The sequence below is a fragment of the Poecilia reticulata genome, chromosome 22 (assembly GCF_904066995.2).
Source record: "Poecilia reticulata chromosome 22, P_reticulata-male-v2, whole genome shotgun sequence".
Classification (NCBI taxonomy): Eukaryota; Metazoa; Chordata; class Actinopteri; order Cyprinodontiformes; family Poeciliidae; genus Poecilia; species Poecilia reticulata.
Window position 1 is genome coordinate 11725761 of NC_088851.1, and position 15468 is coordinate 11741228.

Genomic DNA, 15468 nt, shown 5'->3' on the forward strand with positions numbered 1-15468 from the left:
GAATGTCTGAAACTCATCTTTTTTTTGTATGCATTTAATAGAAAATTAACAACATAAATAAATGCACCATCTTTACCTCAGAGTTGTAGCTTTTTTTTTTTCCTCTCTAGGCACATGCTCCTGTGTGTGCTATTTATTGTGGGCATGCATTTGTTGCATTTGCCTAATGCACTTTCACATTTGTATTGTTAATGCCTCATGCTGTGGCCTCGCCATATAACAGAGTCATTGTGGTAATGATCCCTGCACTGTTTGAGAGATCGGTTAGTAAGTGCACTGCATTTGCTTTTTCTACTATTTACCCAGTTCCATCTCAAATGTTTTACTGCTGTAAGGTGCCTGTAAACAATGAGCTTGTTGGCAGGGGGTGGGGGGTTTGCATGCTTTTCAATGATGCATGCTTAGCTTAGCCCACATCCTTCTCAGCTTTATACCTTCAGCATCGACTGAGTCACCTGGGAAAAACTGAATGAATGCTTTCAACGTGTTTTTTTCTTTAAGGGAAAAGACTGGTCTTGTTCAGTATGTTGGTATAATGGAGTGCTACTCCTCTGACTGATTTAGATTTTTTTTAATGTAATATGCAAAATGCACACCAGTGGAATGTACTTTACTCATCTTTTGTTGTTTGTGTTTTGTCCAACACGGTGCAATGGAAATTTAACAGGTTATCTATCTGAAATTGCTTTTCCCATAAAATAAAAATAAAATAATAAGGCTATTTGGTAAAGTAAAAAAAAAATCCTGAGACAAATTTTGAGCCAAATAAAAACAAGAGGTATGTCTCTCTTGGATAAACAGGGTATGTACTCAATAATAAAAAAAAAAGACTTCTGAAATGGACAGTAGGCTTTCCAAATAGAAAATTGTTTGAACATTTGCTTAAGGTGCATTTCCACTGCAGGAACCTTTTTTTCAGGAATATGGATAGTTTCCTAGAGCCATCTTTTAGTTTAGTTTAGTTTAGTTTTTTTTTATCTCAGTTATTTGAGCTGCAGAAAAAAAATGCCAAACCAGATCAGCAGTGTATGCTTACACCAGAAACTTGTCCTCATGGGGAGTTTGTGCATTTGGGATGGACCTAGTCCTAATGGTTTCCATGGGGTTTTGTTGTTGGAGGGTGCTGGATGTTTCTGATGACTGAATATTCCCAGAAATTACTTTCAATTTCCTTCCATATTTGAGTTCAATTAGAGCTTACATTTTCTGATGACTTTACAGCAGTCAAATCCATCCCTCATGTTGAATGTTGCAATTTTTTGTGGGGTTTATGTCATAATACAGCAATAAAATCAGTCAGACTTGGGGGAAATATTACAATATTTCCCAGCGGTTTTCCATCTTGGGTTGTGTGGGGGGTGGTAATCAGTTCTAGTTGAATCTTTCCATAAAGTTTGGTGTAACACTTCTTTTAAAACATGACTGTTATGAAAAAAAACAATCTTGTTTTTACTGTTTTTAACAGGATCTTGTCTGTTGCAGTTCTGTTGCAGTGGGCAGAGATCTGTGTTCCCAGACAAAATAGAAGATTTAAGCAGAAAAGCACTGAATTTTAAAGACAAAATATGTACTTCTTGCCCTGCATGCATTATTCAGGCAAGTGGCTGAAATGAGTTTTGTTTTTTGCTGTATCTTGGCTGGGGTCCACATTATAGATGGGTTTTTAATCCTAGGAAAATTCAGAGCAAACTTGTTCCTGCTCTTCAAAAGGAGTCATTCGAAGTGGTCTGGGTATCTGATCAGGATGCCTCCAGGGTGCCTCTCTTTGGAGATTCGCGGGTGGACTTCAAGAATTGCTGGAGGGACTTTGTATTCATTCTGGTCTGGAAACGGCTTGAGATCTCCTAAGAATGAGCTGAAGAGATTGAGTTTTTGCCTCCTGGATCTGAGGCTTGTGCCTCTCAAATAAGCACAAACCATGACATATAGAATTACGCTCTTAATTTCTTCAAATAATTTGTACATTTTCAGTGTTCGTTATATCAGAGTTGTGCTGTTGCGTAACTGAAATGGAGATGTGTCACAGACTGGCACTAAAAAACTTCAAAACAAATTTCGAGAAAATAATTTCTCGGTTTTCTGACCTGTGACATTTAATATCTAGTCATACGGTAATGTTGGACTAGACTCATTCACAGTTACTCTTACTGACATGAACCTCTGCTTATTTGTTTTCATGGACATGAGGAAACCGTGGGAGTTTTTCCCCCAGGTCTTGTTCAGAACTTTGAGTCAACATGAAAGCCGTGCATGAAAGGCTGCAGATGTAGCAAAGGGTTTCGCTACGTCTTTCATACATCTCGCAGAGCTAAGTGCAGAATGACAGAAACTAATTTGTCCTCCCAAGTTTCCAAAGCCAGCCAAATATGAGTAGGAGGAGTAGATATGAGCAGCTTGAAGAATACAATTAATCATTTTTTTAGTAAGTTATCTGGACAAATCATTATGTCTTGTACTTTCAGATAAAATTTTCTGCAGACATTATTGCCTTCACAAATTTAGCTAAAAACCCCAGCTTCAAGTAAAACCTCTTCCACTGTCACGCTTGATTCCTGCTGCTGGTCAAACATACAGCAATTCTTAGCATAGCTGCAGCCTTACCAGAAAGAAAGGGGGACGTTTGTTTACGTACCAGCAGTGTGTCAGTATGTCTGCTAAACAGTCTTATTTGAGTAGAGGTGAAGTCAAAATGACTGACTGAGAGAAATAAAATTAACTTTTGGAATTACCTAGAATCCAGAAGTAAACTCCTTACTAAATGTGTGGGATCGTCTGAAGAGAGCTTGATGAAAGAGATACCCTCACAATCTGATAGATATGGAGAACTGTCTAAAGACCTCTTTTACTTTATATTTTTGCAGCTTGTTTTTTAATAAGGGTGTATCAAAAGTTGAAGCACTCTCTGTCGGGACCTATAACTAATAATGTCTACCTCAAAAACCTAAACGTTGCTGGATCAGGGTGAGAAAAATCTATTTTAAATCACAATAAATCTACTTTAAACATTTGTCATCTTTTACCTTGACAGATTTTTTTTTCTCCATTTGTTAAATAACACTTCCTAATTACAGAAGGATCATGGCTAAAATATTCTTCGATTATGTACCTGCTATGTGCTGGCTGCTATAAGTTGAACATTTCGATCATTACTTCACTCCTGAAGTCTACGCTCTCTTTTGCCCGGTCATGAAAGCAGAACTGTGTACTTGTTAAAGAAGTGACTGTGCAGTCTAACACACAGACCTCACTTCAGTGAGGTCCCAGGAGACCAGTAAGCACTGCCTGAACAGATTTAACGTTATCCCGCAAAGCGAGAGTGGAGCAAAGGAATGCAAAAGGAAAAAGTACCGGCCTTTTCACTCCTGTGCACCATATAACCTCAGTTAATGAAGTGTTTTGGGTGAAAATGGGGTGACAAACGGTGCTAGATGTATGTGCATTGCCTTCACAGCCACAGTAGCTCCTTGGCTACAGTTGCTCAGCCTTGTGCTGTTTCGGGTTGTGTAAGACTTTGCAAAGTCAAACCGTAAGCTGCACACTAGCTGGCTACATTTCAGTGCCTGGAGGTTTCAGTCTCTTCCTCCTCATATTCCTACTTGTTTTCCTTCTTGTGTCCCTGTCGTGTTATCCCTTCTCCCTGATGTTATGCTTTGCTGGGCCCCCTGAGGGAAGATGTGCGCTAGTGACGGCTTCAGGGATAATATAGGGAGCTATGAGAGCAGGGCCATTTGACCAGTTATTTCTTTGATTTTTAACTTTTGTGTGCAGCTTGGTAACCAACAAGCAAATTAAATGGAAACATTTGCTTGTAAGGAGTAGAAGGCAGAATTCAACGGTGTAAATGTCACTTTCAGAGTTTGCCATCTGACTTTTCGTGCAGTTGATAATTCGAAACATAGACGTCTGTGATCCAAGTTCCCGCTGCGCTGTGCAGAGCAAGCTAACTCACAGGTTGCCTGCTCCTGAAAAACAATCAGAAAACTTTATATTGCATTTTATCGATCTGTTTTCTCAGGATACAAGATGCCTGAGGGACTGATTGTAAATCTTAACTTTAAGTTTTGGTTCATTTTTATGTGGGGAGTGAAATTCTGTGCTCTGATGGGAGGCTAGTGAATAATGCAGTCAAAGAAATGAATGATCTGATACCGAAAGACACTGAAACTAGTTTTAGATGGGATGCCCATTAAACCACACCATGTATTTATTAACGCTCTTTTGTCAAGATTCTTGCATAGATTCAAGCATACTGCTGGTTAAGTTAAGCAGCAGTATGCTTAAAAACTAGTTGATGAAATATATATATATATATAGTTTAGCACATTCAAATGTACCTGTCTTTAACGTGTTTGTAGATTATGGTTTTGTGATTTTTATCATTGTGTTCTATGACTTTTTGCTCTGCTTCCCTGTCAGAAATGAATTAAATCTACAAGAAGTTTAGAAAACTGTTATGTTTATTATATGAGCAAGTGTTTTTGATGAGGGGACTCTTTAGTGGTATGCCTTGCTGTAGAGTAATTCATCCTCGGGTTGAGACTGACAGAGTGGTTTGTCAGCACTAAGGTGGCATATGTGGTATATAATGTTAGCCGCTATGTGTCTCGAATGAATGCCTGCGGCTGAGACAATGATTAAGTTCCACGGGACTCTTGAGGGCATTTAGATCCAAATTGCCCACTTCTTTATGACCATATACTGCATTTGCAGATAGTGAAACCAAGGTAGCATAGTATTTCCTGACATCAGACATACTGCTGCTTTGTCTCCAATGTGTCTGTAAGACATACATTTACTGGTAGATATTGGTGCATAATGATGGAGGGACAATTTCTGTTCTGCATCAGAGGAACTCGACGGTTCTTCAAATAGCTTTAGCTGAAGCCATTTCATTTTTGTAAGTGCCTTCAGAACAGAACGCAAAAACAATGTAGTTATAAGGAATTTGAAGAATGCGGCTCCAACAGAGTAACAAAAATGCATCTCGTGTCATATTTTCATTTATTTTTTCCATAAAAGTAGCACCAGATCAGGACTTTTGTGTTCTTCAGGACACCCACTGTTTCACCAGTCTTAATTTATTTTTACACAACAGTTGGTGTTTGCAAATATTTTTAAGGACGCTGACCAGCATTTTGAACCTGTGACAGATAAAAACCTGCACTACAAACATGGCTTTCACATAGCAGGGATTTTCTCCTGTGGAAACGGAATGAAATTGTGCTAATGAGGCACCATGACTGGAAATGGATTGATGAAAAAAAAGTTGGGTTATAACTTCTGATTGAAGCGTACCATTCTTGCTTGTTTTTCAGTGAAAACTTGGCCTTGAGTTAATATGCAAACTCTTAAGATGCAGCCAGAATGTCTGCAATATTTGTGGTTTGACAGAAAGCTGGTGCAGCAAGCCTGAGGTTTTTTTTTTTCTTGAACAGTGCTTTTTCTGTAAAGTATTTAAAGATGTGAATGAAGCTAATCCCCAGAGATTGGTCCTGGTACCACGTTCTCATGGTGCTGAATTATGGTAATGTCATTTATGTGCATGCAGCTTTGTGATGCCTAAAAACTAATCACATTTTTTGGCAAACCATAAAACTGTTGCTCACCATTGTTCATCCTGTTCTCTGGTTCAATAATCTTATTTTCTTTTCTTCTATAAAGTCAAACATCAACACTTCAGAGTCAATTGATGTCAAATTTTTACAATTATGATTCTTCACTTGGTGCAAAATACTGTACAGATGAACCAAGTACATGTTGTGGATGTTGTACTATAAGCTAAAACTAACACTTAATATAAACTAATATTTTATGCAATTCTTACTATGATAATATTTAAAATACATTAAAATACACAAACAAGTGGTTGTATTTGATGGACTTCCAGAAGTGTGAATTAGAATTTGACTCTAATATGCAGAATATCCTCTTTCTGCCTAATTAAATTTGCTGCATCTGTTTTTCTCTTCTCCTCTTCAGTGAAGATTGGATCCCTCCATTTAGTCGTTTTTCACCGGTTTGTTTCTGCCTGCGGTGAAGATGAGTGCCAAGTCAGCCATCAACAAGGAGCTCTTCACGCCTCACGATGAGAAGATGCTCGCTGGTGTACAGGTGAAGAGGAGGACAAAGAAGAAGATACCTTTCCTAGCCACTGGTGGCCAGGGAGATTACACGACTTTCATCTGCCTCTCAGGTAGCAACATTTCTCTCTCTTTCTGCATTTGAATTTAAATTACTTTTATCTATAAATCAGACACCTTCCGCATTTGCTGTGCTTTTGCAACCGTTTCAGCATTTGCAGCATGGCACTCCTAAGTGTTTTTGTGATATTTTTACTGGCAGGCATGTTTATTTTAGCTGTCAAGATAATGCCATTCTCAACAAGTTCAGCCAAAAGACAAGTTGTCAGTCCTACTTAAGTGGATTAGATTTGAATTTGGAGAGAATATTTATCTTTGAACTCTCTGTTTGTGGCTTATTCCTCCTTAGCAGCCGTCATCATTCCCGCTTTTCATAATTCACTCTGAGGCAGCTCAGCTCCACCATAGCATGTGCTTTTCAGCAGGTTTGCAACATGGATTGTGTTGTTACCGCTTCATTGTTAATAGTAGTTTTCTGTCCGAAGTCCATCGTAAACCTCCAAACAGCACTTAGCTGAAGTGCATTGTGATTTAAAGTTTGAAGTTTCAAATAGCAGTCCGTTTTGACCCAACAATCAGGTGCTAGAAAGTGCAAGATTGAGTGGAGTTTTATTTTTCACCATGACAATGAAATTGAGAACACGCCAGATGAATTGAAAGAGTGGATTGTGAAGAAAAACAAAAGTTTGGATTGGTCTAGTCTAGACCCAGATCTGAATCTGATAGAAAATCCATGAAGTCGCCTGAGGAGGGCTGTGGACAAGAGATGTCCTCACAACTTGATAGACTTGAAAAACCTTTTCAGGCAGGGTGAACGTATTTGACCTAGTCAGGATGTGGCATGGTGGACCACTGTCAAAGAAGGAAAAAGTCTAAATCAAACAAATAAACAAAAATGGCGATTAAACAAAGTTAGTCTAATGATGCACATATTTGCACGACCAGGGAATTCGACCTTTTTAAATACTTAGTGTTTTTAAACAATGTTTCTTTTTCCGTTGGATTGTACAGGATAAATATCGCAGAGTGATGCATATATAAGTGATTTACCAAACAGAGCAGCATTAGGATGTGTCTCTTCCAGCAGCTGTGTGGGTGGCAGTCCCATTCAATACCCTGTAGCTGTAGACATTACTGTATTGGTTTGACTTGAAGCACTAAAGCCGCTTGCTATTTATCTGTTGTGTTCAAGGGGTCTTTTATGCTAACACTGCAGCTCAGAAGTTAGCTACATATTTTAAAAGAAAGGCTTTTTTCCCAAGTTATCTACTGATAAGTCTTTTCTCCTTTCATGTGGAAATTATTAATGTTCACAGCTTGTAATGCTCATCTTGTTGGATCGGACCGGTTTTTTGCTCAGCTTAGAGCAAATTTAGGTTGCAAAATATACCTTTTTTTTTATTATTACTTTCACAAATTTAAATGTGTAGCTCACTGGTGTTTTTGCAGCTAAGAACTCAAGTTGAGATCGAAGTGAGACATTTCAGTATTAAACAGTCAGATCTAGAAGTTGGTTAACACAGGCCCCAGAGGACTGGAAATTGACACCCCTCCAATGGAATTAAATTAAGCATTTGGAGTAACATCGTATGAATCACTGAACAATGGCCAGACACATCTGGAAGATTTTAGTCTAGAATTTAGTAAGTTTGGAAACCGTCTGTTATTTTAACACATCTTAACCTAAAATAGCTAAATTTGACCACACATTCAGAAAATGTTCAAATTGATTTCTTTTTTTTTACGTTGGGTTTATTTATGCACTATATGCATTTTATTATTACATTTTGGAAAATCATAAAATGAATCCCGGCTCATTAAAAACCGTGTTCTCGTTTCTTGAATAGGCCTGTTTCCACTTCTGGAGGAGATACAGTTACTACGAACTGACATGAAAGAAAGATTACAACATTCCTCTCACTTTTTCTGGCAGACTCATCTGGTTTGTTTGTCTTCCTATTTAAGGCGTTGTCTGGTTAGCAACCACTACACTGCTTATTGCAACCATGTGTAACAAAGGCTTTATTGCCTCCTTATGATGACGGTATAAAATTTTGTAGTGTTCAGTTACAGTACCTTGAAAAAGTGTTCAAGACAATGAGTATTCATGACCTTTTTCGCAATCTGCATTGTTACAATCACAAATGTTGGTGTGTTTTATTTGCACACAATTGTGAAGTGGAAGAAAATTATTATTATTTTTTTATTAAAAACTTGAATGCGCCTCTGTTCAGCTTCCTGGTGAAGCTTAGTAGAATCACCTGCCTTTCAATTGTGGCCACAAGTTATTTGGAGTTTGTTTAGCTTTTGTCTAGTCTGTCTTTTTTTCCTAAAGTAATCCAGACTAAATGGACAGAATCTGGAAATAGGCAATTTTCTAATTCTTGGAACTAAAAAATTCTCAATTAAATGCAGCTTTAGACTTTGACTATGCTATTTTAGCTACTAAGTTATTTTTTATGATATTGTTTGCTCATTAATGTTCACAAACCTCTGAGGCCTTCATGAAAGAACTGGATTTACGCTGAGATTAAATTGGACTCTATTTGGATACTTTTGATGAGTCTGAATAGAGTTTGTTGCATCGGCCTTTTTTAGGAGCATCAGATTAAAAGGGGTTTGAATAGATTTGCTTGTCATCCTGTTTAGATTTTTATTTTAAACATTTTGAAAACAAAAAAAAAATCCTTCCAGTCCAATGACATTTTTGTTTAAGTGGCATGAAGGCAGAGAAACATACAGAAAGCTTATGCATCAGTTTTTCCAACTTTTCAAATACAACTCATATGTGAGCACACATGCTATGCCAATATGTCTCTGAAGATTTTGCTATTAGGAACCAATTTTAAATTCCTTTCAAGTTATTTTAGTGGATGATTTATAGATGTATTTTCATGAGTCTTCACTGGAGTCATGGAGTCGATCCTAGCTGTGTGGATGGAAGAGTTTGATGTGTGAAGTTAAGGACTGAAGGCATTTATTTACTGCTTATGCAGCACAGATGAATTGTTTTTTCTCTCTGTTTTGTTCTTTAATGGATTTAGGCTGACTTTGACTTTCTTTTTTTTTCCAGTCAAAATAGATGGGACAGATATTTCTTACTCTTTAAAAAGAGACAGCAAGCAATTTAAAATGTTAAAATAAAACAGGTCCCTATCTGATGACATAAACTGACGAAGCTTCTTACTTCTTACAAGAAGTAAGAAGTAAGAAGTAAGAAGCTCGTTCTTACTGCACCCGCGGCGGCTCCACCCGGGCTCGCGCCCCAGGCTTCCGTGCTCACCGCGGCGGCCCTCCTACTCACCGCGGCCTAGCCCTCGCGGCTCTTGTTGCCGGCGGCGGCCGGGTATGGGCCCGACGCTCCAGCGCCATCCATTTTCAGGGCTAGTTAATTCGGCAGGTGAGTTGTTACACACTCCTTAGCGGATTCCGACTTCCATGGCCACCGTCCTGCTGTCTATATCAACCAACACCTTTTCTGGGGTCTGATGAGCGTCGGCATCGGGCGCCTTAACCCGGCGTTCGGTTCAACAAGTTTGCTTCTTGTTGTATTTGGAGCCATGTCATGTGTGTGAGTAGAATTGATAATTATCTGCTAAATAAAAGAGCTACTCCACCAGGCTTGACAAATGTATTGATTTCCTGCTTTCTGTTGAAAAATCTCCTGACTCAGCTGGCGCGTTGTAAAACACGTGGGATCGCAGTGTCTAACGTCTTGTGACTGCTGCTTCTTTTGTTTTGTTTTTTTCAGCCAATGAAGCTTCGTTCTGAGCTTTACTCATGAGTTTCTTTGTGTGTACTGTACATTGAAACTGTGAGTGTGACAGCAGCCAGCTCATGCCTCCTCAGAGCCCGTCGGATACAATGGGACCTTGAGCGTGCAGCATGTGTGCGATTATCTGTGAGAGCACACTGCATGTACATGAGAGAAAGAGGGGGATGGGAGTCACTGACAGCCTCTTGGTTACAGTAGCAGAGAGCTGATGCCTGAAGGCCGTACAGTGGCAGAGTTATGCAATCTGTGGGATGTCATTACTGAAGAAAACCCACAGTGTTAGAAGCTGTCCTGTGAAGACCCCCACAGGCGCCTTACTATCAATCTGAGCCAGATGAAGCACCGGGAGATCACTGCTTTTCTAATTTCTAATCTCACAGCTGAGGTGCTGTCATGAGAGAGAGAATCGAAGGATCTTCAGCTAATATGTTAAAAAGTCTCATGCACACAGTTTTAAAATAGTAATTTGTAGCGGCTCTTCCTCTTGCCTGTAGTTTAAATTATGCAACTTCCCCTGTGGGTGCAGCGTTTAGCTTTAGCTTTCTTGTCAGTGTGGGGATTTGTAAGGCTTTGTATTGTCTAATTGCTGAAAGCATATTTGTCTTCTATATAGAGTTGCATTTATCACTGAAATGCACAACAAATAGCTTAGGTGGCTTGCAGCTGGTGGGCAGCATGCTGTCAGGATAACATGTGGCTCTGGTCTGGTTCTGCTGACTTGGCAAACTGGTGTTTACCTTCAGGGGGGAAGTTTAGAAAAAGAGTCTCACCTTAGCTACAAGGAGCTGTAGTAAACTAATATTTTTCTGTCACAGGGCAATGATATGCTCTGGAGTCTGTTTAATCCTGCTACAAGATCTGATTCAGAATTGTTTTGTTTTCTGATGCTGCTACTAATGAAGCTCACAGTCAGCAGTCGGGCCTCAGAATTTCATTCCCTTTTCTTGATTTTATTCCCAGCTTTTTATGACCAGCAGGGGAGAAACAGCCTGCAAGCCCAGTTTCTGGAGGTACCTCATAACCGACTTGTCACGAGCCAGTGTGCATAAGCATCCATTTTTATTTATTCAATAGTAGGAACAGACATTCAGATGTGAAAAGGCTGCACATAAATTTGAATTTTATCTCTACTTTATACACAAGGAATAACTTTTTGCTACCGCAGCGAAATTATGTTTAAGACCAACATAATTTGGTTTGTTGCCTGTTTGGTGCTGAGCTTCGGAAGTCGTCTTTGATCTGTCTGCACAGAGCCATGTGTGAATGCTTCAACAACATTGGGAATCTTGATGACATGAGAGAATGCTGGAGGTTTGCCAGAAGCAGAACCCAGGCCGTGTTGGTCAGTGAGATTCTTCTTTGATCACTGGACATCATGTGGTGCCTTTACGGCTGGACTTCAGAACTCAAACACTGGCCCGCCCACTGAATGTTTGCCAGCAGAGATGTCAGGCCATTTGAGCAAGATAAGAAACATGGAAGGTTCAGTGGAGGCAGTTTGTTAGTCAGTTTTGTATTTATTTATTTATTTATTTATTTTCAATATTCTTATCTGATAGAAAAATATCTTTGATCGGTTGAATCTGCTTTTCTTATTCAAGCTAACATATGTTGACATTTTCACTTCTTATTTTTATGGTGAAGTTTCTGTGCATGTTTGTGTGTTTTAGCGATCACACCTAATCATCTCTGGGGCAGTGGAGGTTTCTGAAGTAAAAACGAAACCACTACATTAGTTTGTAGGCATAATGATCAGTGTGCTTGTGCTCGGCATGTTTATGTGATGTTGTGTGTTCGTTAACAAGTTCGATCTTTTCCCGTACATGTGGTGCATTTGTTATAGAGACGGCAAATTACTTTTTTTCATTTATTTTCAGTGCCAAGTGAATTCAGTGTTTCTGTTTAAGGCCCTTTGGACTATAGATTGCCACTGTGACTGCACAAGGTTGTGCATTGCATTTCTGTACTTTTAATGTCACTCATCTTGACTGGTCTTGGGATTATTGATTGGCTGGAAGACGAATGTGTAGCTCACTGATTTATTAAAGCGCTTAGTGTGGTCAGTGACTCCCAACACTTATGACCTTGGCAACACCTTAAATTTCATTCTTGTAGCACTTTCACATTAATATATTTCATTTGTTGTTGTTTTTTTCCCCATTGTTTTTCCTTCTTTAACTCTTTACCAGCTTTAAAAGTGCCTTACATAAATATTAATACTACTTGAAATGTTCACAGTTTTGTCAAGTTAAAACCACAAACCTCACTGTATTTTATTTATAACACAAAGCAGTTGGTAGTTTTAATGTAAAGCTCAATAAAAAAACAAAAACAGCAAACGTATTTTATGAATGAAGACATGAAAAGTGTGTGAAAAATTTATGTTTAGCTTTCCTGAATTAACATTTTGTAGGATGATTTTTTTTCCTGCAATTACACCTGTAAATCTTTTTGGGAATATCTTTGTCAGCTTTGAACATCTAGAGACAAAATTATGTCCACAACATCAATCATATTAGGTAGAAATGAGATTTGAACGTCAATTTTATAACTCTTCCCACAGATTCTCACTTGGATTTAGGTCTTTGGTTTTTAACGCATTCTGTATATCTGCTTCAGTTTAAATGATTCCATATTCTATATAGGTTGTCCTCCTGGAAGGTGAATTTCCACTGCAGCCTTAAGTATGATGCAGCTTCGTTATGTTTGTTTTTCCTCCAAATAGCATTTTTGCATATAAGCCAACAAGTTGTGTTTTGGTCTCACACTTCTTGCCACTCCTCCCCTAAACCACAGACTTGTAAAGAGTGTGACCAACATTTATCTTATCTACAGATTCTTCCAGTCTGAGCCTAGCATCTTTGCAGCTGCTCAAGAATAAGGGCCTATTGGCTGCTCATGTGATGATTACTGCTGTTTCCAAGCCTGTCAGTTTAGAAGGTCAGATCTTGGTATTTTTGCACTATTTTGTGTTATTTGAAATATCTTGAACCTTCTGGACTGGCCAGATGTCCATTAAAGACCCATCTGTTGTGGTGCAGGTGTTTAGTATTCTGCTGCTTTCAGTCAGTTGTGTAGCAGAGGTGACTGATGCTTGCATGCTGGCACTCAGAGAGGCAAAGGACTATCCCAGTGGCACTTCTACTGCATTATTATTATATACTTGTGCTGCTATTCATTTGTGTATACCGTGCATTCCAGCTCCTCTTAGTGCAATACAGTGCTATACCAGACCTCATCTACTGTAATTTGATTCTGCCAGCTTAACTCATTTTTGTGTGTGTTTTACGAACCTCTTCAACTTGGATTGCCCGGCTGTCCGTGCTAACCTTCTTCTCATCATTCCTTTAAACTTATTTTGACAAAGAATAACATCTTTTAACTTTAAGACAATATTTAGAGCTTCATTTTTCAGGACAAGAAATCTGAAAATTGGAGTTACCCTAAGAACATAGGATTATTGGGATTGAATTACATTTTGTGTAAGAACTGTCTACATTTGCTCACAAATAAGAAAACTGTTATGTAGGGGTCAGTAATTAATTTTGAGCATTGCAGTGCTTGAATACAAAGAGGTCATTCGTGCATTCATGTTATGATACAACATATCATTAAAGCCAGAGGTAAAGTAGCTCTATTTGCAAATTATTAAAATATTTTACTTTTATTTGGGGGGTTGTGCCAGTCAAACCTTTACCAAGTGTCACCAGTTAGCTTTTTTGTGTTTAACCTGACTTATTTTTCCCAGTTTTTATTTTCCTTCAAAACTGTGACACATCTGAACTCTCTTTTGTAAACTTTGCCCTATTTCAACATCTAAATGCATAAAAGGAGCAGTGTGCTGCTGGTTTCTGGGTAGAAGGTTTAAATTCTTTTTAATAAAAAAAAAAACTGAAGGAAAGAACAGTGTGTTATTTCATGTTTATAGTCTGGAAAAGTGTGTGCTTTCCATTTTGTTGCATCCAATGAAGCGAGGTGATTGGCTCCCACCATTAACTTTCTGAGCATGGCTGTAATTACAGATTACAGATTATAGTAAATACCTAATTACTGTATTGCAAAATTCTAAATTTAGCAACAATTTACTATGTTGCTGGCTGGATGGCATGAGACCCAGCAGGTTAAAACGATTTCATTTATGCATCAACATCTTATGTTGTTCTGCGACTAGTTATGATTTATTTGGTCGATTGGTTTACAAAGTAAATGTCCATTACAACACATCTAAATTTTATTCTAAATCACCAGCAGATGTTGCTTTGTCATTTGATCATATTACTCGCCTTTGGCATTTCTACCCCCCAGCTGCACCCAAACATTTAATCTTTTTAGGAATTCAGTCTCCTCTGCTGTGGCCTCAACAGAAAGACTCCCAAAATGACATTACTACTCAGAAAGTATAATAAAACTAGTTTTTATTTCACTTTGAAAGTTTTTCTTCTTTCAAATTGTCTTGCATCATTTTTTTTTTTAGACGAACGAATGGAAAATATTTTGTGTCCTAGCAGCTGATCAGTTGGTCCTGTTCTCTGTCACTTGTTCTTTCCAACAGTGCACACACAGAAGCTCACAGCAGGTGTAGATGGTAGATGAAAAGCTCGGGTTCGCTGCATGTCGCCTTTGTTGTGAGTGGGGCTGTGCATACAATGCCTCTCTGTGTGGAAATGGTGAGCCTGTTTCGTCCAGAGTGAAGTATGCGTGTCTCTGTGTGTGTGTGTATCCTGGGAATTTTGTGCATACCTCAGTGGTTCTCAAAGCTCACTTCATTGTACTTTTCTGTGCAACACCCAAGCAGTCTATCTCCATGAGCTGCTCCTTCTGTCCACTGCTTTCGAACTCATCTTGGTCACATTCAAAAAAATCTTCTTGGAAAAACACTAGAGAGACTGACAGTGTTTTTGCTCAATGATGCCCTTAAGATGATTTGAGCATAGGATTGGTAGGTTTAATTTCAAAGTCAACGTCAGGAGGTGATGAGTAGTTTCGACATTACTAGTAATAATTTGTCGCACCGGGGCTGCACAGTGGCACAGTTGGTAGAGTTGTTGCCTTGCAGCAAGAAGGTTCTGGGTTCAATTCCCGGCCCGGGTCTTTCTGCATGGAGTTTGCATGTTCTCCCTGTGCATGCGTGGATTTTCTCCGGGTACTCTGGTTTCCTCCCACAGTCCAAAAACATGACCGTCAGGTTAATTGGCCTCTCCAAATTGTCCCTAGGTGTGAGTGTGTGTGCGCATGGTTGTTTGTCCTGTGTGTCTCTGTGTTGCCCTGCGACAGACTGGCGACCTGTCCAGGGTGAACCCTGCCTCTTGCCCGGAATGTTAGCTGGAGATGGGCACCAGCACCTCCCAACCCCACTGAGGGACAAGGGTGTACAGAAAATGGATGGATGGAGGAATTTGTCGCACCTGTTCATTAACTATTTTAAGCAAACTGTGGAATGTCAGCATGTGTAATACACGAGAAATCAAACATGTATATTGGTAGCATAAAGAACTGCCGCATCACACACTTCTTGCGTCTCATCATCAAGATGTAAGAAGTTGTTGGTATCTA

The 15468-nt window shown here is 39.0% G+C and overlaps 1 protein-coding gene across 5 annotated transcripts in view; it reads left to right on the forward strand.

Moving 5' to 3' along the window:
- Nucleotides 1-15468, forward strand: part of stxbp6 (syntaxin binding protein 6 (amisyn)) — a 59591-nt gene that overhangs the window by 2457 nt on the left and 41666 nt on the right. For all 5 annotated transcript variants that reach the window (XM_081602885.1, XM_081602882.1, XM_008399786.3 and 2 more), the window contains one exon: nt 5980-6193. In XM_081602885.1, the coding sequence (XP_081459011.1) occupies nt 6040-6193 (154 nt within the window). In that variant the 5' untranslated portion in view covers nt 5980-6039. The remainder of the gene's footprint in view (nt 1-5979; nt 6194-15468) is intronic.